We start from the raw sequence: 25619 nt of genomic DNA, 5'->3' as shown, positions 1-25619 counted from the left end.
CCTTTCACCGCTTTGCTATTTGACTAGTGCTCATATGGGTATGCGAAATCACAATGTTTAAACATTGATCTTCTTTTCTTTTTACAGGGCGAATTATTAAAAATGTACAACGTTTCGAAGTACAACGATCCAATCAAAGAAACACTCTCTGAGATGTTGAAGGTCATACAAAGTGTCGCAGGTTCAAGTGCTTCAGTGGGCTACTCGGACTTTTTGAGGAGACTCCCAGATTTGCTTCTTATGGAGCAAAGAAAACAAAGGTCAGAGGAATGTTCTTCTCATTCTGTTTTTTATTTATTTATTTATTATTTGTTTGATAAAAATGGAATTCAAAATGTGAATTATAAAATCTATATATAAATGTTAATGCTTGTGTGTGTGTTCCATATAGAAAGATTATGGCATCTAGATCAGAACAAAAACCTAATTTATCTGGATAAAATTTTCGGGGGAAGACAATGGAAGCAGTCTTGAATCTTGAAGTGTCCCTTAAAAAGGGCAATGGTAGAAGAATCACTCTTAAAACTTCAAATATATCCTATTTTGATAAAACTTAATTTAATTGAATAAAATTTTGGGGGAAGACAATGGAAGCGGCCCTGAATCTTGAAGTGTCCTGTAAAAGATACTATAGTAGCAGAATCGCACTTAAAGCTTCAAATATATCCTATTTTGATAAAACTTAATTTAACTGAATAAAATTTTGGGGGAAGACAATGGAAGCGGCCCTGAATCTTGAAGTGTCCTGTAAAAGATATTATAGTAGCAGAATCGCACTTAAAGCTTCAAATATATCCTATTTTGATAAAACTTATATAGCAAGTAAAAGAAAAAAGAACAACAGACGCCGGGAAAAGAGGGACGTGTAAAGTCGCAGGTGAGAAATGGCTGATTATGCTTAGTGTGAGGTCAAAGAGAGAGAAAAGATCGAACCAGACGAGATGGACGTGTGGTCACATGGTGGTGGCAAGAAAATTTTATGCTGGTGTTGAGAGGGCAGGATTTTGTTAATCTCATGGCAAACGAAATAGTTAAAAAAAAAACAAAAAAAAAAACAAGAAGGCATTTTTTGGAAAGTAACAGTGATAAATGCCTTTTGCTAAAACAGAAAATAAAGCCGATTCGGATTTATTTGTTTTTGTTTGTTTATTCCTTAATGTACCGGACGGCGTGAGGGGGTCAGAAAAAGATTTGAAGCGTAACAAATACGGTTTGAGCGTAACGGCTACGTTACAGATATGGATGAGTAGTGTGTATCTAATGTAATTGTTGGTTTTAAAGCGATTTGTGTGAAATTTTCCAAAGCTTTAGAGATAACATTGTACCTAAAAGCTATCAACATGAATAGCTGCGAGCATATGTTTCATTTAAGTTGGAATTAAACGTTATCACGCGGTTTACCATTTCCGATAGCAGACGATACTAGATGAAAAAAAACTGTTTTTTTTATTTTTAGATATAAAACACAACAGTACAAATATGAACAACAGTTTTTTTGTTTTTCTTCTTTTGAAGATTGTAATGCTGTGTAATGAGCAGCCAAACCAGCTACTAACATCGCCTTGCTTTTTATTGAAACCAGCCGAGAGCTCTTTTTAGTATCCTCGTTGTTCCCTTAAGTGCAATTGTCTAGATCTCTTTTCACCAACAATAAAAAGATGAATATTTATAAGTAATGGGATGATTCCAATATTTTTCCCAATTCCAATACAATTACTGATTCTTTTCTAAATTTCGGATTCCAACGCAAATACCGATTCCAATTCCAATTTCAATCCTGACAAAATTTAGTTTATGTGGGAAAAATTTTGCCGGGGAAAGCAAAGGAAGTGGTCTCATATCTCTAAGCGTCCTCCAACGTAGCTATAGTGACTGAACACCCCTTATAATTTCGAATCTGCCCTATTTTAAATTTTAATGAAATTTAAATTATGTGGACAAAATGTTCCTTTGAAGTCATGCTGTCTATTGTAATCGAATTGCGATAGAACCTCCTTCAAACCTCAAATATGTATATCTGATTTTTACCTTCAAATGATGAAGAATATGATGGGAGTACTAATATCGCTCAATAGTATGAATTGCGTTTGATTACTCATGGGGTTGTTCATTAAAAGAATTCCTTGATATTGGCTTTCACACAACGTTTCAGTCGATGTAACCTCTGACCTTCTTCAGGAGTATCCTGTCAAACTCAAAAATCTGTAGAGAATTTCGGATGGAACCCTTTATTTAACCCATTATGGATGGCTTGCCTCTGTTTCAAATCTATATATATAAATTTATATCTTTTATTTATAGAAAGTTTATGAGATAAGTCATCGGTACCGTCGGTTTCAAACCTGATAATAGGGGAGCGTTTAAGGTACCCATATACACAGCCTATACTCATCTATTTCATGACCGGAATTGGAAGCATAAACAAACATTAGAAGATCTTGTATATATATATATATATAAATAATACGTTCTTATTTTCGGAATTTTTCCTTATAATAAAGCACTCTGCTGGAATCTTATTTTCAAAATAATATAACTAAGTATATATATATATATATATATATATATATATATATATATATATATATGTGTGTGTGTGTAAAAGTGACCTTGTTTGTCTGAGGAACAGTTTCTACCAAACTCCTCTGACAATTTTTGGTTTACAGACATGAAACTGACTGTATAGGGGATTTGGATCTGTGGAATATATTCAATTTAGCTTTTATCTGGTAAAAATAGCTGCTAAGGTTGAATCTTCAGTGCAGGACGACACGCAAAGATACAATTGCAAATCATTTAGGACTTCTACCAAGCCACGGCTGATGGAACGGGAGCATGCTACCCCCGTGGATTAAATAAAATGTTTCGTTCAAAATTCCCTGTAGATTCTTGAGTTTGATAGAATGATTCTCAAGTTTGACAATATAGATCAGAGGTTACATCGACTAAAACATTGTGAAAATGACACTCAAGATGAGAACAGTAGTCCGGAGAATCCAAATAATATGATTAACCAAACCTAATAACAAAAATTCAGAAACATAACTAAACTATAATCAATAGAAACGCAGTCCTAGAGTAATGTGTTTCACAGAAGGAAAGCCTTTACAAAGAAACTCCATCCATAGAAATTTTGGCTGGTACAAGTCTTTGTTTGTTCTGGTAGAAGACGAGTTCCTGCTGTAAATGTCTTTTTCTTTTTTTTTTTTTCCAAAAGTTTTAAATTGCACTGTGCAAATTTTTTTTTTTTTTTTTTTTTTTTAGATAGGATTTTCGTGTTAAATTCGATTTTTACATTAATCTTTTGTTTATTCGATTGTTAGGTGAAAGTACAGAATAGTTGCCCGGTCGTAAAATACGCATAAAAAATTATATTTTAATTAATGCAGAATTCTTATTTACTGGCATTTCAGCCCGGCGTTGCCCGGGTGTTTTGAGGTGTATGCTAAGCAAAAAAAAAAAAAAACGGTCAAAAATTGGTGGAGGAGCTTGGTAGAATTTTCAAAGATCAAATCGTTGAACTTTGACCCCTTGATAGCCAAATTTCTGGCCGAAAACCAATTAAAAAGATTTTCCCAAATCTCAATAATCCTTATGTCAAATCTCATGTCTGTAGACTGAAAATTGACAGAGTAGTTTGGTAGGGAAATGTACACACACAATTTCACTCATATATATATATATATATATATATATATATATATATATACTAGCATTTCGGCCCGGCTTTGCCCGGGTGTTTGGAGGTGTATGCTGAGCAAAAAAAAAAAAAGCGGTCAATTTTTTTAACTTTGACCCCTATTATGACCCCTTAACATTTATACTTTTGGGCTCAAATTGAATTATTAAGTTAGATCCATGTCCAAGGAGTCTATATCTAAAATTTCAAGTCTTTAAACCCAAAATTGTTGGAGGAGTTTGGTAGAGTTCTCAACGGTCAAATCGTTGAACTTTGACCCCTTAATCGCCAAATTTCTGGCCGAAAACCAATCACATCGATTTTTCCAAATCTCAGTACCCTGTATATCAAATTTCGAATCTCTAGGCTTAAAATTGACAGAGTTATTGCATAGGTAAATGTACACAGACACACACACACAGTTGAATGCCTACTAGACACTGTCCTCGAGTGTCTCAGGTCTCTCTTTACAGGAGTTTGTCAGAACAATCTGGCATGAGGATACTTTTTCCATTGAAGTAAACCCTGACCAAATATTCAAAATCACATAGTATTCGCTGCCCAAATAATATCTCACTATAGCTAACCCACATTAGCTTTTACGAGGAATGTTGCATCTTCTCCAAGTGATGTTACCTCAAGTAATAGCACGAAGCTGGATACTCCACCAGACTAGATAAATTCTTGTCCTGTAATCCAGTAAGACCGAAAGACCAAAATGAAAAATATACTACAATGTATGAAAATGGTTAATTGGAGAGAGGAAAATTATGTTCTCAATTTCTTTACTAACTCAGTGTTTGAGAGATAAAGAACTTAAATGGAACATTCGAATATCTATGTATTTCATATAGAGTTCAAGTGTTAGACCCTGGTCGTGGGCCCCTTGATTTCTGAGAACTTCGACTGAAGTAAAATAACACTTTCACTTTTATATATATATTTTATTATAAACAGAAACAACGTAGGTATTAAACTTCAAGTTGAATTCTTTCAAAAAATGAAGTTTTAAAAAATAGAAAGAAACTGAAATATGTGCACTGAAATATGTGTATTATGTTTTTTTTTTTCTAAACAGTTCACCTCTTCCAAATAAAAAAAAAAAAATACTCAAACTGATATCGAAACCAAAACCTAAAGATAGTGAGTCAAGTAGGATATTTCAAACTTACTTATCCTTGGGAACGATTCACGCATGCGCAGTCACAAAATAGTTGACAAACAGATAAAAGTCCGATTAATTTTTCAATTTTGATCCCTTAGCAGCCCTTTTAACCGACTGAAAACCGATTAAAAAGTTTTCCACATGTCTGAATACCAAATTTCAAGTCTGTAAATCAAAAATTTGTTGAGTATATAGGTGGAGAAATGTCCTCACACACACACATTTTAAAGATATATAGATTTATGTTTGTCTGTCCATTCCACTTTTTCTCAGAAACTACTGGCCGATCATTGATGTAATTTTGTATGAACATTTATGATAAGGTGCAGCAAACTAAGAAAGCTTTTTACTCCAATAGTTTCTTCCGGGATTCTGCTTTCCCAACTGCAATGATATGCAGAAGTTCAAGTATAATGTTAACAAACATCTTTCTACTCATCTCCCTTCATAATGACCCCGCTAATTAAGTCCCTAATAGTAGTCCCCTGCTTCAAAGTGGCACTGTGCCTTGTTTGGGGTGAAAATTGAATAAAAAAAAATTAAAAAAATTATGGTATCTGTTCGATGCACAGCAAGAAATTAATCACCACAATACCACATTTGCTTTAGAAGTTTTTTTCGGAAACTATTGGGCCGATCTGATTGAAATTTTGTATGAACATTTGTTATAATAAGGTGTAGCAAACTGAGTATTATGGTATCCGTGCAATGTAGAGTTAGGGATTAATAAAGGTTAGTTACTACAATATCACATTGACTGTCGAAGTTTTCTCTGAAACTAATGGATCAATCTGTCTGAAATATGGAACTTTGTTATAAGGTGCAGCGAAGTAAGTATTATGCTATCCATTCGATGCACAGGGTGGGATTTATAGGTATTAGTCGCAACAATGCCGCATTTACTTTGGAAATTTTCTCGGAAACTACTGAGCTGATCTGGCTAAAATTTTGTATGGACCTTTATTAGTAGTAAATACAGTGAACTAAGTGTTATGGTATCCGTTCTTTGTACATTTAGTCTTTAATAGGTATTGCTATTTAATGCAAAAATGAGTACAAATTTCGCCATCGATTTTTGCATAAAGCACATATTCTAAGTCAAAGGATTATAACGATATTATTTCAGCACGGTTCATAAACTGCACAAGTACCCAAATTTACCTTGAACATCCTGTAATTCATCAAGAATTACTAAGTGAGCCTCAGCTTAGGTTTAGAGTTACCTATAAAAAAATATTTATTTTTATTAAAAAAATATTTATTTTTATTAAAAAAATATTTATTTTTATAAAGAAAATATTTATTTTTTATAAAAATAAATGTTTTTTATAAAAAAAACATCGTCTTTTTATAAAAAAAAAAACATTTATTTTTTATAAAAAAAATTTATTTTTTATAAAAAAAAACATTTATTTTTCATAAAAACATTTTAAACATTTAGTTTTAATAAAAAAAAACATTTATTTTTTATAAAAACATTTATCTTTTGAACTTCGTTTTAATATTTTGTTTTATTTAATTTTTTTTATTGCAGCAATTTGGTGAAACAATGGTTGAGAGTTTTGAATATGTCTTCACCACAAGAAAGTCTGAACAAAGCTTTGGCTGAATTATTAAGTGAGTATGATTATTAAACCTGGAAATATTTTTTTTTTAATTATTTATTCGAAGGTAAACAATTACATTTGGTCGCTACAAACAGCCATCTGTTTCAGTCAATGAGACTTTGTTAGGCGACCCTGAACCATTCGAGGCTATAGAAAAAAAGAAGTCGCATTGACAGAAACAGATGGCTGTTTGTAGCTACCAAATGTAATTATTTACCTTCGAATAAATAATAAAAAAAATATTTTGCTCTCGTTATCGAACACTATCTAACAACCTTGTTGCATTCATTAGTTCCTTCTTTTTTTTTCTATAGCCTCGAATGGTTCAAGGTTACCTATCGAAGTTTCATTGACTGAAACAGATGGCTGTTTGTAGCGACCAAATGTAATTGTTTACCAAGCCCCCACTCTTTGGGTAGAGCACTGTTGTAAATAATCTCACCCGCTACTTAATTGGCTGAAAACACGAAGCTTGTTGTTTGTTTGTTTACGAACAGGCGATTTGAGCACTATAAAAGTGGTGGCAGGTGTCTATTTAAATAGACATTCCGACGAGTTATTTACGGGCGTCGATTCCATGGTCGAGTGGGAGAACTGCCGACTGTCAACACGACGGTTCTAGGTTCAATCCTTGGCTTGGGAGAGATGCTAGTCTAGCGGCATGGATGAGTTGTGATACAACGAAACAGGACTGTATGTCGATGACTACAAATATATATATATATATATAATAAATATATATATATATAATAAATTCCACAGTCAAACAACGTTGCAGCCCACAAGAGCCATGACAGTCAACGAACCGGAAGTCCAAGATTCGAGTTTCGCCCTCATTTGGGCTCATCAGTTAGACACATCCGAACTCAGGATTTTGAAGCATGAGCCTCTTGCAAGCACTCTACCAACTGAGCAAACGCCCTGCCCACAAGAAATTGAATTTCTTGTGGGCAGGGCGTTTGCTCAGATGGTAGAGTACTTGCCTTGCATGCAATAGACTCGGAATTTATTATATATAATCTCTCACATTCCGAAAATCATATATATATATATTGCACTAAAATATCAGTTCTTTTGTGGTCTGATGAAATGTTATATATATAAGAACAACTAGTTAATAAATCATGTTAAAAAAAAAACACATTGAAAAAGAGTAAAATACATATTTAATCTGAAAAGGAAACGCTAAATAAGTGGATAGTCCTTAATCCGCGGAGTTTCGAAGAAATACTTTCATTCTCATTAGAAAATAGGAATTAGAAAATTCGCTTGCAAAAATATTTGATGAAACTGCAAGTAAATCAAAGATCTTACTTGATAACAAAAAGTGAAGCAGAGGGAATAGGGTGAAGAAAAAAGAGATTTCACGTGAATGGATAGTCTGCCTGCTTCCCACCTGATTACAACTTGGATGTCTTCAAGTCCAAGGTTAACAAATTCTTAATGAACCGCCCCCTTAAGTAAACACTTCATCAAATCTCCACACTAACGTAATGTACTTGCAATAACCCTTATCCCTGAGTACCTTGATAAGTGGTGACCACTGTGTAAAAAAAAAAAGTATCCAATGACAATAAAATCCCAAAATGCAAATCCAAGAAAGTTAGATAAATTTCCATTCGCACAAGTAAAATCCAAGGGAATCGCGTAATTAGAAGATGGTCCAAAATAATCCAAAAGGCAGAAATCCGTGGAATAATTCACAAATAGGTACAAGGAAAAGGGGAAAGAATTCCAATATCTATATATAAAAGTGAACGTGCGTGTGTGTGTGTGTGTGTGTGTGTGTGCCTGTGTAAATTTCCCTACGCAATAACTCTGTCAATTTTTAGTCTACAGACTCGAAATTTGATATACAGGGTACTGAGATTTGGGAAAATCGTTGTGATCGGTTTTCGGCCAGAAATTTGGTGATTAAGGGGTCAAAGTTCAACGATTTGACCGTTGAGAACTATACCAAACTCCTCCAACAATTTTGGGTTTAAAGACTTGAAATTTTAGATATAGACTCCTTGGACATGGATCTAACTTAATAATTCAATTTGAGCCCAAAAGTATAAATGTTAAGGGGTCATAATAGGGGTCAAAGTTAAAAAAATTGACCGCTTTTTTTTTTTTTGCTCAACATACACCTCCAAACACCTGGGCAAGGCCGGGCCGAAACGCTAGTATATATATATATATGAGTGAAATTGTGTGTGTACATTTCCCTACCAAACTACTCTGTCAATTTTCAGTCTACAGACTTGAGATTTGACATTAGGATTATTGAGATTTGGGAAAATCTTTTTAATTGATTTTCGGCCAGAAATTTGGCTGTCAAGGGGTCAAAGTTCAACGATTTGATCTTTGAAAACTCTACCAAATTCCTCCACCAATTTTTGGGTTTAAACACTTGAAATTTTAGATGTAGGTTACTTGTACATGGATCAAACTTTTTAATTCGATTTGAGCTCAAAACAATAAATGTTAAGGGGTCAAAATTGAGGTCAAACTTTTAAAAAATTGACCTCTGCCGTCTTTTTTTTTTTTTGTTTAAACATTTTCAGACATTGAGCAAGCTTTTTAATCAGTTTTTTTGCCCAAGAATTTGCCAGCCAATGGGTCAAAACATTTAAAATTTTATATAAAGGGTATTCAGGCATACAGAAAGCTTTTTAATTAGTTTTTGGGCGAAACTTTGGCTGCCAAGAGGTTAAAGTTGAAAGAGTTGACCTTTGCAAACTCTACCAAACTCCTCCACCAATTTTGAATCTAAACACTCGAAATTATAGATGTAGATTACCTTGACATGAGTCAAACTTTTTAATATATATACATATGCACATAAAGTTATTAACAGTACGTAGGGCCCAAGCAAAGCCGGGCCGAACTGTTAGTATTGGATCTCACTACTGTATGGTAGGTTCAATATAATGATCAATAGAGAATCGTCTCTTTCATAATAGATTAACATAATCTGCATGAATTAACATTTCATATTTAAGTGTATCTTATGACTGGACAACGATGGCCGGTCTGTTAGTATATATACATATACAGACTTTTTCCATTTATTTGTTACTAGCGAGGGGTACCCGGCGTTGCCCGGGTGTTTGTAGGTGCCCGTGAAAAAAAAAAGCCTTGACGACGCGCAGTTGAAAAATAGTAAAGTGTGAAAAAAAAAACAGGTGCGCGTTTTTAATTGACGTGACGGCGATAGCTATTCAGAAGTTAGCATTTTGTGCGGGACAGTTTTTAATGAGGTCAATAAATCGGTTTGTTTGTTTTTAGAAACCCGCTCCCTCGTCTCGAAATGAAAGCTACCGTCCAAACGTTACTTAGCTCTCTAGAGACCTCTGGCTCTGGGCCTGTGATTAGAGTCGAGTTTCGCTTTTTGTTTATACCGAAAACCGAATGTAACGTGTGCCGATGCGGGAAATGTGGAATAATTAACGTTTGAAAGTCAATAAAATTAAATAGACAGGCGAGCTCCGTGGGTAACTGCGAGATATTACAATTTATAGATGATATAAAAAGTTTTAAGAAGTTGTGAAGCGAGCAAGCGCTTCTCTGAAAGAAGCCTTTTGTGGACATCAGGGAAAAGCGTACATGATGATGATGATTGCAACGTCTCTTGTCAGACGAGTGCCACTCCCTCAGACATTTAAAATCCATGAGCCCAAATGCCTGAGGGAGTATCTATACAAATATGATGTTACAGAGTCTTAGCTTTGTAAGACAGCTAAGTCTCTCTCTTGGTTCAAAATGTTGAGATCCAGCAACAAGCAAGAGCAAGATAGCCAGCAACAAGTTAAACTGCAGACCAGTTTAATGCGGGTAATGGTCTTCCACTTTATGGTTTTTTAAATCAGAGATTTGCTTCTCCTAGAAAGGTTGCCTTCACCACGGCTTACGGGAGCCCTCTCCACCCCAATACACATATACATATACACAAATATACACGGTGCTAGTTGGCCGTTGACCCAGAAAAAGAGTTCATTCGCCCTTTGGAAGGTCTTGTTTTTAATCCTTCAGGGAGACTAGCCGCCCTCCTCACCAAACAAGTCTGGTGGGGGAACCAGTTTAGTCGCCGGTGACCCGACCATGAGGCAGGTAGTACTGGGTTACATGGTACCAGTAGCACATGACATGACATGACATATAAAAGCGTACATACATACATACATACATACATACATACATACATTTTTGTTTTTATATTTATAGATATATACACACAGTAGAACTCCGGGACACAGCATTAAAAATTAATAACAAAATACAGATGCTTGACATTTTCATTTTAAATTTAAATTCAAGCCATTAATAAGCAGTAAGCAAGCCCTAAGGCCAGTTATATAAAATCAATAGTAGGTTCTTTGATATATCAGGGGCGCGTTTGAAATGAATGTTTCTGCTTAGAGCACAATTGAATCATGATACTAAACTTTTTCATTTTGAACTTTAAATTCAAGTCGTTATATATAAGAATAATTTTATAAAATCAACAGTAAGTTCTCTACAGTGCAATGTAGACTACAATATATTGTGAACTGTGAGAAGCACCTAAGGCTTCCTCTTGTTGCATTTTGATGGAGCCCCAACTAGAGCAGGCAATTAATCGAGATGACTGAAAAATGGGCTATTTCATCGATTTCGATGATGGAGGGAGGGATGAAACATTCATTGATCATCATTCAATCCCGAGCAACGTCGGGTCAGCCTACTAGTTTTTAATAAAAAAAAAATACATACGATTTTGGTTTTATAAAATGTCAAATTTTAAGAAGGATTTTTTTTAAAAGATACAAAATATTCTTCTTTTCTTCAGGCGAATTGAGTCCCACATTCAGAAACTCTTCTGCAATACAAAGTTTTCTCTCGACACTTAACCAAATAAATCAAAACGCAACGCACCAACTTTTGACCAGACTCTTGGAGGTAAGATGTTTCTTATTGTCTTTCATGGAATTCTTATAGATTTCGTTTCTTTCTGTTAAGTTTAGTGCATTTTTTTTTCTTTTCATGAGAACTTATGCTTTTACAAGACAATCAAATCAAAAACCATGAATCAATATTTTAAGACAAAAAATTTGAATAATAAAAAACGTTTTTCCAAAATAATTGGAATAAGAACCAAAGCAGGGTTCATGCACCATAATATAAAACAACTAAACAAAACACTATCTATAATATAAATCTCACCTGTCTGTTTAAATGTATGTATGTATGTATGTATGTATGTATGTATGTTTGGCATAATCGCGTTAACACATCGGTTCTTGTCAGATCACCGAAGTTAAGCAATGTTTAGCCAGGTTCGTACCAGATGGGTGACCATTTGGGAATTCTAGGCGCTGTATGTGCTTATCTCTGCATTGTTTCCAGTCTTCCTGAACTTCCACTTGCCACTGGTATTCAACAATGTCGACTCAGGAGAGGTGTGGTTGGAGATTGCGCAACTCTTGCCACAAAAATTTCACGCACAAGCACCCTTACAGTGAAGCCTTTTTTTTTTTTAATGTATGTATGTATGTCTGCCTAAAACTTTCAACAGAGGCGACAGATTTTCACGAGATCGATATCGTTTTGAAGTCGACACTTCGGACGACAAATATCGAAAAATTGGTTACAAACATTATTTTCTTCACCCTCAACTTTTCTACAAGAGAGGGGTCGATTTTTTCGCTGATATTTTCGAAAGTCCTCCCTTCTTTTCAATTGACTAACCTTAATTTAAACCTTCGCCACTTCCAGTTTGGCAATGGACGCAAACGGCAAAGACGTCACGTTTTTTTTTTTTTTTTTTTTTTTTTTATTTTATTTTTTTTTTTTTTTCATACTCCTTTGCGGTACGGGTTCGAGCTTGCCTGCCTGCCTACTACCACTTTTTCTTTTTGCTCAATACACACCTCCAAACACCCGGGAAACGCTGGGCATCCAAGCTAGTCTTTAGCTATGAATGAATGCGTGGTGATGATGATGATGACTGCTCGTAGATCTTACTGGAGTCATCAAGACGAGGAACGTAGTTTACTCTGTAACTCTTTGAATGTAATTCTTTGCAATAGATATTGAGACAGGAACAGTGACGATGCTATAGTTTAGGTATAGAGCAAAGCTTTCTAAGTTACCTCAACATGAGCTGGATCAAGGTTTAGACCTAGTAGTGATAACTCATCTATATAGACACCCGCCCAGTGTTTGACATGTTTGTTTATTTACAGACAAAGGGAGAGCTTTGTATATATGTATAAATTATAATAAATCCGTATTCCTATCTGTTTGTTTGTTTGTTTGTTCACGATGACGTCATAGCATATATATATATATATATGTATAATCTATAATATAAATCTTACCTGTCTGTTTAAATGTATGCATGTAAGGCCATGTGATATGCTACTGATACCATGTAACCCAGTACTACCTGCCTCATGGTCAGGTCACCGGCAACTAAACTGGTTCCTCCACCAGACTTGTTTGGTGAGGAGGGTGGCTAGTCTCCCTGAAGGATTAAAAACAAGACCTTCCAAAGGGGCGAATAAACCCTTTTTCGAGGTCAACGGCCAACTAGCACCGTGTGTGTTTGTGTGTGTTGGGGTGGAGAGGGCTCCCGTAAGCCGTGGTGAAGGCAACCTTTCTAGGAGAAGCAAATTTCTGATTTAAAAAACCATAAAGCGGAAGACCAGTACCCGCATTAAGCTGGTCTGCAGTTTAATTTTTTGCTGGCTATCTTGCTCTTGCTTGTTGCTGGATCTCAACATTTTGAACCAAGAGAGAGACTTAGCTGTCGTAAAAAGCTAAGACTCTGTAACATATCCCTGTTGTTCATGGCAATCCAGCGATGCATTTTGAAGGCGCTAGCGATGGTCCTGTCGTCATAACTTGGATTGGCAGTGCATGAGTTGTACACTGGCGCATCTCCCATCTCGCTCGTTGAACATTTTGTCACTTTCAGACATGATAGAAGGCTCCTATTGTTCTTAGGATTTGTACACAACTGGCTAGCTAGTAGATGGTCTGGAACAAAAAAAAAAAAAGAAAACCGGTTTTCATTAAACGGAAATGGAATCATGTCGTCTTTTCTAGAGCGACAATTTTATTGTAGATTTCTTAATATTGTGTTTGAATTCAGAAGTGGAAATAAGAAATTCAGACGGCTTTTATCACTTTTTTCTTTTTTTTTCAAATTAAAATTTGTAGTGTGTGAATGGATTTACTGAAAGAAAAAATCCAATTACACTATGCAAATTATAATTTAAAAAAAAAGAAGAAGAAAAAAAGAAAAAATAGCCTTCTGAACTTTTATTTTCATTAAAAGACTGACCTTAAGTAAGAACAGAGGCTTTTGTCACCTGATGAAATCATTTTAGATTGAAACAGTAAATTTATTGTAGCGACTAATGGTGATTTTGTTTACCTAAATTGATTTATATATATATATATATATATATATATATATATATATATATATATATATATATATATATATATATATATATATAAATCAATTGTTTCATCACTAATATATATGAGACAATTCCAATATTTTTTCGATTCCGATACAATTACCTATTCCGTACTAAATTCCTGATTCCAATACAATTACCGATTCCGATTCTTTATAAATATTTAAATATTTAACTATAAAGTCGTTATTTCCTCCCCCCCCCCTCCACCGATTGACATAAAAACGCACGTTATATGTGCAGATATTTTCTCGAACGTTAAAAACTTGTAGGGGTAGAATTTAGTTTTACAGATCGTTTAAGAGCAATACATATTGATCATTTTTATCATTACTATCAGAAGTGGAAGATTTTGTTTTAAACAAAATCAAATAAAAAAAAAATAGTTAATTAAAAGAATCGTTTTTGGCATCGGAAAATAGGCCCAATTTTTTCAGATTCTGATACCCCCAACAGTTTTGATTTTTTTTTTTCGATTCCAATTAAATGTCCCAACACTAATGTATATATATATATATATATATATATATATATATATATATATATATATATATATATATATATATAGTAATTTATAAAATATATATGGCGATTAAGCTACACTGAATATTCTGCGTTTCATCCACTGTAGGATTCGTCAGGACGAATCCTACAGTGGATGAAACGCAGAATATTCAGTGTAGCTTAATCGCCATATATATTTTATAAATTACTAACTAGCTCTACCTACGTATTGAGCACTTTTGAAGTAAATACTTAAAGTTTACGCATAAATCTATACTTTCGTATATTAAATTTGTGTGAGTAAATGAAGTAGTTATATATATATATATATATATATATATATATATATATATATATCCCAACACTCATATATACATACATTTCTACACACACACACACATATATATATGTATATATATATATGTATGTATAAAATATGCATCAAGTGCGCTTGAAAGCCAAATCACAACGCAATATTAAGAAAATAAAGAAATATTTTACTTGCTTGAAATTTATAATTTAAATATATTTCGGAATCAAACTCCATTCTCAGTATGTTGTTTTCTTTCTTTTTTTTTTTTTCTTTTGGTTCTTTCTTGCGATGTTGTAAAGTTGGAGAAAGAAAAGTCCGTCTGTAAAGATCCGCGCGTTATCTCTCTCTCCCTCTCTCTCTCTCCCTCTCTCATATATATATATATATATATATATATATATATATATATATATATATGGCGATTAAGCTACACTGAATGTTCCGCATTTCATCCACTCTTGGACTCTTCAGGCTTATGCGCATAAGCCTGAAGAGTCCTAGAGTGGATGAAACGCGGAATATTCAGTGTAGCTTAATCGCCATATATATATTATACATTACTAACTAGCTCTACCTACATATTGAGCACTTTTGAAGTAAATACTTAAAGTTTAAGCATAAATCTATACTTTCGTATATTAATTTTATGTGAGTAAATTAAGTAGTTATATATATATATATATATATATATATATATATATATATATATATATGCCTCAGCATTCCAACACTCATTTATCTAATATATATATATATATATATATATATATATATATATATATATATATATATATATATAGTGAGAGATATTGTTTAGTTGTTCAATTATATTTGTTATATATACTTAATGTTTCAGAATTTCAGTTCGATGACCCCGGATAACAATGTCAGAAATTTACTAAAAGAAATGGTGAGTACGTTGAACAAGTGTCTGAATGTGAGTATGACCATGGTCATGGAAATCCAAATTTGAAGACGCTATTACTCATGTATAGACATCCTCCCAGCCCTGATGCCTATAATGTTCTGTGATTTCAAGTCTTACTTCTTTATTTACGTCATTTATTTAATTTATTAATTGATAACATCCTCTTACTCTTCATCCATTTTCAACTGAACCAGCTTCTTCTAATACTCCTACTCGTCTCATTCATCCTTTGTTTGTCGAATAATAACATTTAAATTAAAATCCCTAAAGAATTTGAAAACGCTGTTACTCATGTATAGACGTCCTTCCAGCTCTGAACCCTATATTACCGTGCCTATATTGTTCTGTAATTTCAAGTCTTACTTCTTTATTTACGTGATTTATTTATTGATAGCATCCTCTTACTCTTCACCCTTTTCAATTGAATCAGCTCCTGCTAATACTCCGTTATTCCCCCCCACACACACACATTTCTTGTCTCATTCGTTTGTCAAATAATAACATCTAGCCTAAAATCCCTAAATAATTTTTAAGGCCACCATTCGCCCATCTATGGAGTATTGTTGTGGCTGGTGCATCTGCTGCTAGTCTCTCGCTCCTAGACAAGGTTCAAAAGAGAGTCGCCAATCTGATAGGCCCTGAACTGGCATCTAAGCTTCAGCCTCTGTCCCATCGACGAAACGTTGCATCCCTCTGCCTGTTCTACAAGTATTTTAATGGTGAATGCTCTGACGAACTGCAGACACTTGTGCCCCCACAACGTAGACACCCTCGACAAACCCGACAGGCAGCTAAATCCCACCCCCACACAGTAGAGATCCCTAGATGTAAAAGATCTTTCTACTCCCGTAGTTTCCTCCCCAGAACTGCTAGACTCTGGAATTCCATTCCAGGTCCCTGCTTCCCTAACTGTACTGACATGCAGAAGTTCAAGTGTAACGTGAACCGACATCTTGCTGCCCAAATCCCTACATAGTGTCCCAGTAGTTGCTGCCCCTGATAGTAGCCCCCTACACCAAAGTGGTAATGTGCCTTGTTTGGGATGGAAATGTAATAAAAAAAATTAACCCTTCGGCTACGATGATATTTTTACACGCATTGCCTACGATGGGTGTGGATTTTTTCACATCATATAAAATCAAGTCTAGGGTGTTTGAAAAATAATTTTTTTTTATCAAAAAGCAATACAAACATTCATTCATTCATTCATTGATTAATGCAGGGCAAAGAATAATTCCATAGTTCTTGAAGACACCATTGTTGCAGTTGTTTGTAAAAGAAAACTAGGTGTTAAAAAATTAACAGCCAGCGTAGCCTAAGGGTTAACAGGACCAATTTCCAAATAAAATTTCAAATTTAGTGCTTGAATCAAAGAATACAACGTTTAAATTAATGTCCTTAATCCATGAGTTTTCAATGTAAGCGCATCTCCTCAGACTAATATTGGTTCGCAATAATAATGCCAAGTAGCACATACAAAGAAAAATATTAAAAGTGAAATGTCTTTAAATAACAAAGATAAAGGAAATGAATGTTGAATGTAAAGAAAGAATATGATTAATGGGTTCCAAATGCAGACTTAATCCTTGAAAAAAGTTTAATATCCATAATGGATTTCATTCCTTGATTAATGCAGTTAGGGCAAAGAAGAATTCCATAGTTCTTGAAGACACCATTGTTGCAGTTGCTTGTAAAAGAACACTAAAAAAGCCGTTTCTATATGTCCGGCTTGCACTAGTAGATCATGTGCATTAGTTTCTGCATTCAAGGATTTTCCTAAATATTTCAACCGTTTTCATCATTGTTCCTATTTGCCTCCTCAAGAGTTAGACACCAGGGTCGTTTTTTTAAAAATCGTCTCAGTCGTGAAGGATTTCTCCTCCCCGGACAGAACAAGAAATTGAAGTGTATCATCTGAAAAACAGATACTACACTTTGATCTTAGCCTGAAGGCCAAGAAGTCTCCGGTATATCTTCTCAGTCATCCCTATCTCGAAGTTTTTTTCCATATTATTACTAGTGCTTCTACTATTAGTGGCGTAATCTTGACTTTCTTCATCTTCCATATTCCTTTCGGCTCTTTTGCCAGTTCTGTGTATTTGCTCAGCTTCTCTATCTCCTTGATCTTCACTCTATGGTCTGCTGGGATGGTGAAATCTACAATCTGGCAGGACTTTTCCTTCTTGTTAATATTTATGACATCCGGTCTCCTTGCTTGGATGGATTTCTCCGTTTGTATATCCATGTCCCATAGACTTTTGTAAGATTTATTTTTAAGTACTGTTGCCGGCTTGTGCTTGTACCATCTGTTTGAATGTTCAAGATGCAGTTGTTTGCATAATTCCCAGTGTACTGCCTTCCCCACTTGATCGTGTCTATTCTTATATTCTCTTTGGACTAGTTTGTTGCATTCGCTAATTATGTAGTTTATTGTTTCGTCTCTTTGTCCACAATCTGTATTTACTGTTTTTTGTGTCTTGTCGATCCTTGCTTGGTTCTAATCGCATTATCTTGTGTGGCTGTTATTAGGGATTCAGTTTCTCTATTTTGTAACCATGTCCAAGTATTTTCGTTAGTTCAATCTTTTGTAATCCTTATGAATTGTAAGTGTAGATGTTTCTCTTCCCATTGTTCTCTTTTTTCGTCTTAGCCCTTGCCTCTTTTTTGTTTTGTTTTTTTGTTGTTTTTTTCAGTGTCTCTTTCTGCGATAATTATTCTTTCAGTGTTCTGCATTAAAAAGATGTGCACAGTAAAAAAAAATCTTTTCATGAAAATTCCCATTGCGTTCCCAGGGACTCAAAAGAGGTCAAAAATGTCTCCAAAATGGCCCCAAAATGACACGTTTTGGCCCATAACTTTTGATCCATCCATTAGATTTTTCTGAAACTTGGCCAAAATGTGGATCCTGTTGTTCTTAATATAAATTATAATTATTCTTTCAGTGTTCTGCATTACGTATTTTTCTAATTCTTTTTCTGTGTCATTTACACAGACTTTTATACAAACTCGTTCTTTTCCTGCATGTTTCTTTTCACCTGAGTGTGAGGCAAGGTACATTATCGCACATACATAAAAGACATGATCAGTATACAAAAAAACACTAAGTATGTACTTAGTTTAAGTTTTCTAAGTAAAAGTTTTCGAGGAGTTAAATGATACTACTCCCCCTAAGAGAAATCAATAATTTTGAATTTAGCAACATTTTGTTTTCGTTAAAGCAAGAATAATTCCCTTCTTGAGCGCTGATTATGCATATTTGGTCGAGAGCATTTTATCTTTGCCTCAAGAAGTCACGTGGTGATCATGGAAATTTCTTTTTCTTTTAGTAATTTCAAGTCAGAATGCGTGTGAAAAATCACTCACATATAGATAAAAACAATTAAAAATTTAAAAATGAATAATAATACAAACATTTTAGTAAATCTATTTTTGATCGAGAGCATTTTATCTTTGCCTCGAGAAATCACGTCGTGATCGTGGAAATTTTATTATATTTTTTAAAAATAATTCAATTATTATTATTATTATTTTATAGTAGTCTGAAATTCTGAATGTTTTTAGTTGGATTTTTTTTTAAACATCAGATCAATTCTGTACCTTAAAACTTTCGCCGTTCTTAATATGCAAATATTTTGCAACATTGAAAAGGAGATTGTTTCATCAATCCGATTAAGCCATTTATGGTGGCTTTTAGTCATAACTTCTTTACATTTCTAAAGTCTAACTATTTCCCATTTCAGATCTTTATATTGTTTTATTTTTTCAATTATAATTGTTGCTGTTAGTATTGGTCCCCCGATTTATTGGAGAGGGGCCTATGTTTTCAGTGGTGTCCATGCATCCATCCATTATTCGAGATAATTGCCACATAACCATCCATTAGTTTTTCCTGAAATTTTGCAACAAATTGTATTCCATTAAAAAAATGTGCACAGTAAAAAAAAAATTTTATGAAAATTCCCATTGCGTTCCCAGGGACTCAAAAGAGGTCAAAAATGTCTCCAAAATGGCCAAAAATGATACGTTTTGGCCCATAACTTTTGATCCATCCATTAGATTTTTCTGAAACTTGGCCAAAATGTGGATCCTGTTGTTCTTAATATAAATTATAATTATTCTTTCAGTGTTCTGCATTACGTATTTTTCTAATTCTTTTTCTGTGTCATTTACACAGACTTTTATACAAACTCGTTCTTTTCCTGCATGTTTCTTTTCACCTGAGTGTGAGGCAAGGTACATTATCGCACATACATAAAAGACATGATCAGTATACAAAAAAACACTAAGTATGTACTTAGTTTAAGTTTTCTAAGTAAAAGTTTTCGAGGAGTTAAATGATACTACTCCCCCTAAGAGAAATCAATAATTTTGAATTTAGCAACATTTTGTTTTCGTTAAAGCAAGAATAATTCCCTTCTTGAGCGCTGATTATGCATATTTGGTCGAGAGCATTTTATCTTTGCCTCAAGAAGTCACGTGGTGATCATGGAAATTTCTTTTTCTTTTAGTAATTTCAAGTCAGAATGCGTGTGAAAAATCACTCACATATAGATAAAAACAATTAAAAATTTAAAAATGAATAATAATACAAACATTTTAGTAAATCTATTTTTGATCGAGAGCATTTTATCTTTGCCTCGAGAAATCACGTCGTGATCGTGGAAATTTTATTATATTTTTTAAAAATAATTCAATTATTATTATTATTATTTTATAGTAGTCTGAAATTCTGAATGTTTTTAGTTGGATTTTTTTTTAAACATCAGATCAATTCTGTACCTTAAAACTTTCGCCGTTCTTAATATGCAAATATTTTGCAACATTGAAAAGGAGATTGTTTCATCAATCCGATTAAGCCATTTATGGTGGCTTTTAGTCATAACTTCTTTACATTTCTAAAGTCTAACTATTTCCCATTTCAGATCTTTATATTGTTTTATTTTTTCAATTATAATTGTTGCTGTTAGTATTGGTCCCCCGATTTATTGGAGAGGGGCCTATGTTTTCAGTGGTGTCCATGCATCCATCCATTATTCGAGATAATTGCCACATAACCATCCATTAGTTTTTCCTGAAATTTTGCAACAAATTGTATTCCATTAAAAAAATGTGCACAGTAAAAAAAAAATTTTATGAAAATTCCCATTGCGTTCCCAGGGACTCAAAAGAGGTCAAAAATGTCTCCAAAATGGCCAAAAATGATACGTTTTGGCCCATAACTTTTGATCCATCCATTAGATTTTTCTGAAACTTGGCCAAAATGTGGATCCTGTTGTTCTTAATATAAATCCAGTATGGATGATCCTGGCAAAATTCTGGTTTGCGTCCCCGGGGACTTTTAGTGCTAAAAACGCTCCTTTTTGTGGCTCTTTTTTCATATTTCTCGATAAAAACTTGATATGTCTAACTATATAGTGGGTTTTCACGGTGGTCAACTCAAATATACACGTGTTAAGGCCTGAAACTGCACCGTTATCCATTTACACTGGGATTCAGCGTCTCCAGGGGCTCAAAAGAGGTTAAAAATGCCCCAAAATGACGCTTTTTGCCTCATAGTGTTTGATCCATTCATTAGATTTTTCTGAAACTTAGCCAAAATATGGAGGCCATTGTTCTTAATATAAATTCAGTATGGGTGACCCTGGCAAAATTCTGGTTCGCATCCCTCTGGGACTTCTAGGGCTAAAAAAACTTTCCTTCTTGGAGCGGTTTTTTTTTTTTTCATATTACTCAAAAACTTGATATGTATGTCTATATAGAGGTTTTCCATGGTGCTGAATTCAAATATACATGTCTTAGGACGTGAAACGGCACCGTTTGCCCATTTTAACTGCGATTCGGCGTTTCCAAGAGCTCAAAAGGGGTCACAAATGCCCCAAAATTGTAATAAATTACATAACTTTTGTCCATCCATTAGATTTTTCTGAAACTTTGCGAAAGTGTGAAGGCAACGTTGGCCCTTCACACTTCTCACATTCATCATTTCTTCACTATTTTTTGTGGCGTCATCTCATATGCAGCACCAGAGGAGGACCACGCATGTGTGGCTTGTTATGCTTAAATTTAAAACAGTATTTTCGTTGGTTTTTTTATGCTTTTGTTTAGAACCGTATTTTTGTTTGTTATGCTTAAGTGGAAAACAGTATTTTTGTTATGCTCAAGTTTTAAGCAGTATCTTTGTTGGTTTGTTATGCTTAAGTTTAAAAACGTATTTTGTTGTTTTAAAAAAACATGCCTTTTTGGAGCTCTTTTTTCATATTACTCAAAAACTTGATATATATGCTTATATAGTGGGTTTTCTATGGTGCTGAATTCAAATATACATGTCTTAAGGTGTGAAACTGCACCGTTTGTCCATTTTCTCTGGGATTCGGTTTTCCCACGAGCTCAAAAGGGGACACAAATGCCCAAAAATTGCAACAAATGACATTTTTTTATCCCATAACTTTTGCTCCATCAATTAGATTTTTCTGAAACTGTGAAGGCAACGTTGGCCCTTTATACTTCTCACATTCATCATTTCTTCACTATTTTTTGTGGTGTCATCTCACATGCAGCATCAGAGGGAGACTTGTTGTTATTATTATTTATATCTTATTATTTATTATTATTACTGTTATCGTTATATATTATTATTAGTATTATTATTGTTAATATTGATGATATTATTGAATTGTTATTATATTTTTTTTTAGCTGTCACTTCAAATGCAGCAAATGCCACGAATGTTAGATGCAATTGATGTTTTGCTGAAACAGGCTCTGGCGGACAGTTCCATGGATAAAACACAAAGATCCAACTTGGATCTTGTTCAAGAGATTTTAAAATCTGTCGGATACAACAATTCAGCGTACGTAAAAAATAAATGGGGAAATTTATTTATTTTTGTGTGTGTGTGTCTATTTTAGTTTTAGTGAAGCAGAGACACTTTTACCAAAATGACCGAATTAGACATTAAATAACCTGAAAAGGGTTGATATGCCGTAAAACAAAACAACCTTTCATTTTTTTTTTTTTTTTTTTTTTTTTTGTCGTATATTAAAATCTGGTCGATCAAGAAGTATTTTGCTGTCTAGTAGAGTCTGAATTATCTTTTTAACGCACGAATAAAAAAGTAAAGTAAGTCGGTCTCAAGCCAATTGAGCGAACCTTTTTTTACAGTCGAACGCATATCCTTATCTTAGTTATGCTCTTCGACTGATGTACTCTCTGGCCTTCTCCGTGTGTACTGTTTATGATGTTCATCCGTCCGAACGATAAAGACCATCTGATCATCTTGGATGGATGATGGATTACTCGCCCTGAACTGTGAAGCAAATGTTGCGCAATCACTAACCATTATTCTCTTGCGTTAGCACTGGTAGATTTTGAAAAAAAAAAAATATACAAATGACTGGAGAAAAATTGAAAAAATCTACTCACTTTCTATAACACAAGTCTTTCTAACGTTTGTCAACTTTATTTATATATATACTAGCAGTTCAGCCCGACTTTGCTCGGGTCCTTTTTTTTTTCTTTTTTTTTTTACACGGTGGTCACCACTTATCAAGGCCCGGAAGTCACTCAGGGATAAGGGTTATTGCAAGTACAGTACGTTAGTGTGGAGATTTGATGAAGTGTTTACTTAAGGGGGCGGTTCATTAGGAATTTGTTAACGTTGGACTTGAAGATATCGAAGTTGTAGTCAGGTGGGAAGCAGGCAGACGGAACAGAGTTCCACAGGCGTGCAGTTCTAAGAAAGAAGCTTTGTTCATGGAATACCTTATGTCCTGTCCATAGCTTGCCCTATGTGTGAATATCCTTTATGTAAAATTTCAAATGTTTAGACCATAAATTGTTTGAGTAATTTAGTAAAGACCGCAGAGGTAATTTTTTTTTTAAACTTTGGCTCCAATTTTAATCCCTTAACATTTATTGTTTGGGGCTAAAATCAAATTAAAATGTTTAATCCATGTCCAAGTAACCTACATTTAAAATTTCAAGTGTTTAGATCCAAAATTGGCGGAGGAGTTTGGTAGAGTTTTCAATGGTCAAATCGTTGAACTTTGACTCCTTGACAACTTAATATCTGTCCGAAAATCGATTAAAAAGATTTTCCCAAATCTCAATACACCTTGTCAAATCTCGAGTCTGTAGACCGAAAATTGACAGAGTAGTTTGGTAGGGAAATGTACACACACACATACAGACAATTTCACTTTTATAGATATACTAGCATTTCAGCCCGGCGTTGCCCGGGTGTTTGGAGATGTATGCTGAGCAAAACAAAAAAATGGTAAATTTTTTTAACTTTGACCCCTATTATGACCCTTTAAAATTTATTGTTTTGGGCTCAAATCAAGTTATTAAGTTAGATCCATGTCCAAGGAACCTATATCTAAAATTTCAAGTGTTTAGACCCAAAATTATCGGAGGAGTTTGGTTGAGTTCTCAAGGGTTAAATCGTTGAACTTTGACCCCTTAACAGCCAAATTTCTGGCCGAAAACCGATCGCAACGATTTTCCCAAATCTCAGTACCCTGTATATCAAATTTCGAGTCTGTAGACTGACAATTAACAGAGTTATTGCGAAGGAAAATGTACACAGACAGACAGACACACAGACAAGTTCACTTTTATAGATATATAGATAGATTCATTTATTTTTGTTTTAACTTGTGAAGTCGTTTCAAATTGTTGTCACCAACTGATATGTCTCGGAAAAAAGATATATTTGTTTGAAGTAGCTGAGTGGTTTTAGCTACTGTAATCAAGTAATACAATCTAGTACGAACCGGTGTTTATAGTCGTAGCTGATAATATGCATAAGCTTTTGGCGTATCTTTTCACATCTTCTCCAAGCTGCTATACCCGTCTCTATTTATGCCTTACACTAGCCGATTAGATTTTTGTGAGGAGGAACCTGAACGTATTCATATTCATTATGCATATATATACATATATATATATATGTGTGTATATATATATATATATATATATATATATATATATATATATAGAGAGAGAGAGAGAGAGAGAGAGAGAGAGAGAGAGTACACGTTTTGTTGTAATTCAAAGACTTACATATTTTCTCTTATATAACTCTTGTTTATTTCACCTGTAAAAATTGTAAGTCTTTGAATTTCAACAAAACTTGTACTAAATATACTCTGCCACTATAAAATACATCCATTGAGCTTTACTCGGATTTAACGAGAATTCAGTTTTTATCCTAACAATCTTAAATGAAAACAGTATACATTGAAATTTTCCATTTTCAATGACCATCCCTCTTGAAGAAGCCCGCATAAATCGGGCGAAACGTTGAGTATCCAGGTCCTTCCACCTCCATTTTATTTCATATATATATATATATATATATATATATATATATATTGTCATCCACATACAGTACTGTTTCGTTGTATTACAACTCATCAGTGCGGCTAGACAAACAGCTTTCCCCAGACGTGGATTGAACATGCAACCGTCGCATTGACCGTTGGCAGCTCTCACCATTCTGCTACGAATCAGTGCCGCAAATATTTCTCCTAGAGTGTGTATTAAATCCACACCCGCCCGTCGCAACAGTGCTCTAACTATCAGTTTGTTTACAAACAAATTAATAGTGGGCTTCGCTTAATCGCTTTAAATATATATATATATATATATATATATATATATATATATATGTTAAGTGTGTATATATACAGGGTGACAAAAAAAAAACCGGCCCCAACTCTAATTAGGCTCCGTTTCTTAGTGGTTTGTCCGAATGAAATGAAACTTTGGTCATAACTAGTTTATTAGATTCAAAACATCACATCAAAACACCAGGGTCTTTGGCCTTTTTTTTTTCTCCGTTCTATAGAAAAATCGGAAAAAAGTATAACTCTGTTATGTTCAATCAGACGTGCTTGAATAATGACTTGCTGCCAAAAAATGCATGTAAATATATATATATATATATATATATATATATATATATAT

At 34.0% G+C, this 25619-nt stretch overlaps 1 protein-coding gene across 4 annotated transcripts in view; it reads left to right on the top strand.

Moving 5' to 3' along the window:
* Positions 1-25619, top strand: part of LOC145268835 (uncharacterized) — a 1065816-nt gene that overhangs the window by 730175 nt on the left and 310022 nt on the right. For all 4 annotated transcript variants that reach the window (XM_080124499.1, XM_080124501.1, XM_080124498.1 and 1 more), the window contains 5 exons: positions 88-260; positions 6379-6461; positions 11265-11374; positions 15579-15632; positions 22346-22500. In XM_080124499.1, coding sequence (XP_079980625.1) covers positions 88-260; positions 6379-6461; positions 11265-11374; positions 15579-15632; positions 22346-22500 — 575 coding nt within the window. The remainder of the gene's footprint in view (positions 1-87; positions 261-6378; positions 6462-11264; positions 11375-15578; positions 15633-22345; positions 22501-25619) is intronic.

Source organism: Euprymna scolopes, chromosome 44, assembly GCF_053919585.1.
Source record: "Euprymna scolopes isolate OS-2025 chromosome 44, ASM5391958v1, whole genome shotgun sequence".
Lineage (NCBI taxonomy): Eukaryota > Metazoa > Mollusca > Cephalopoda > Sepiida > Sepiolidae > Euprymna > Euprymna scolopes.
Note: the sequence above shows the minus strand (reverse complement) of the source record. Positions and strands in the feature narration are given on the sequence as shown.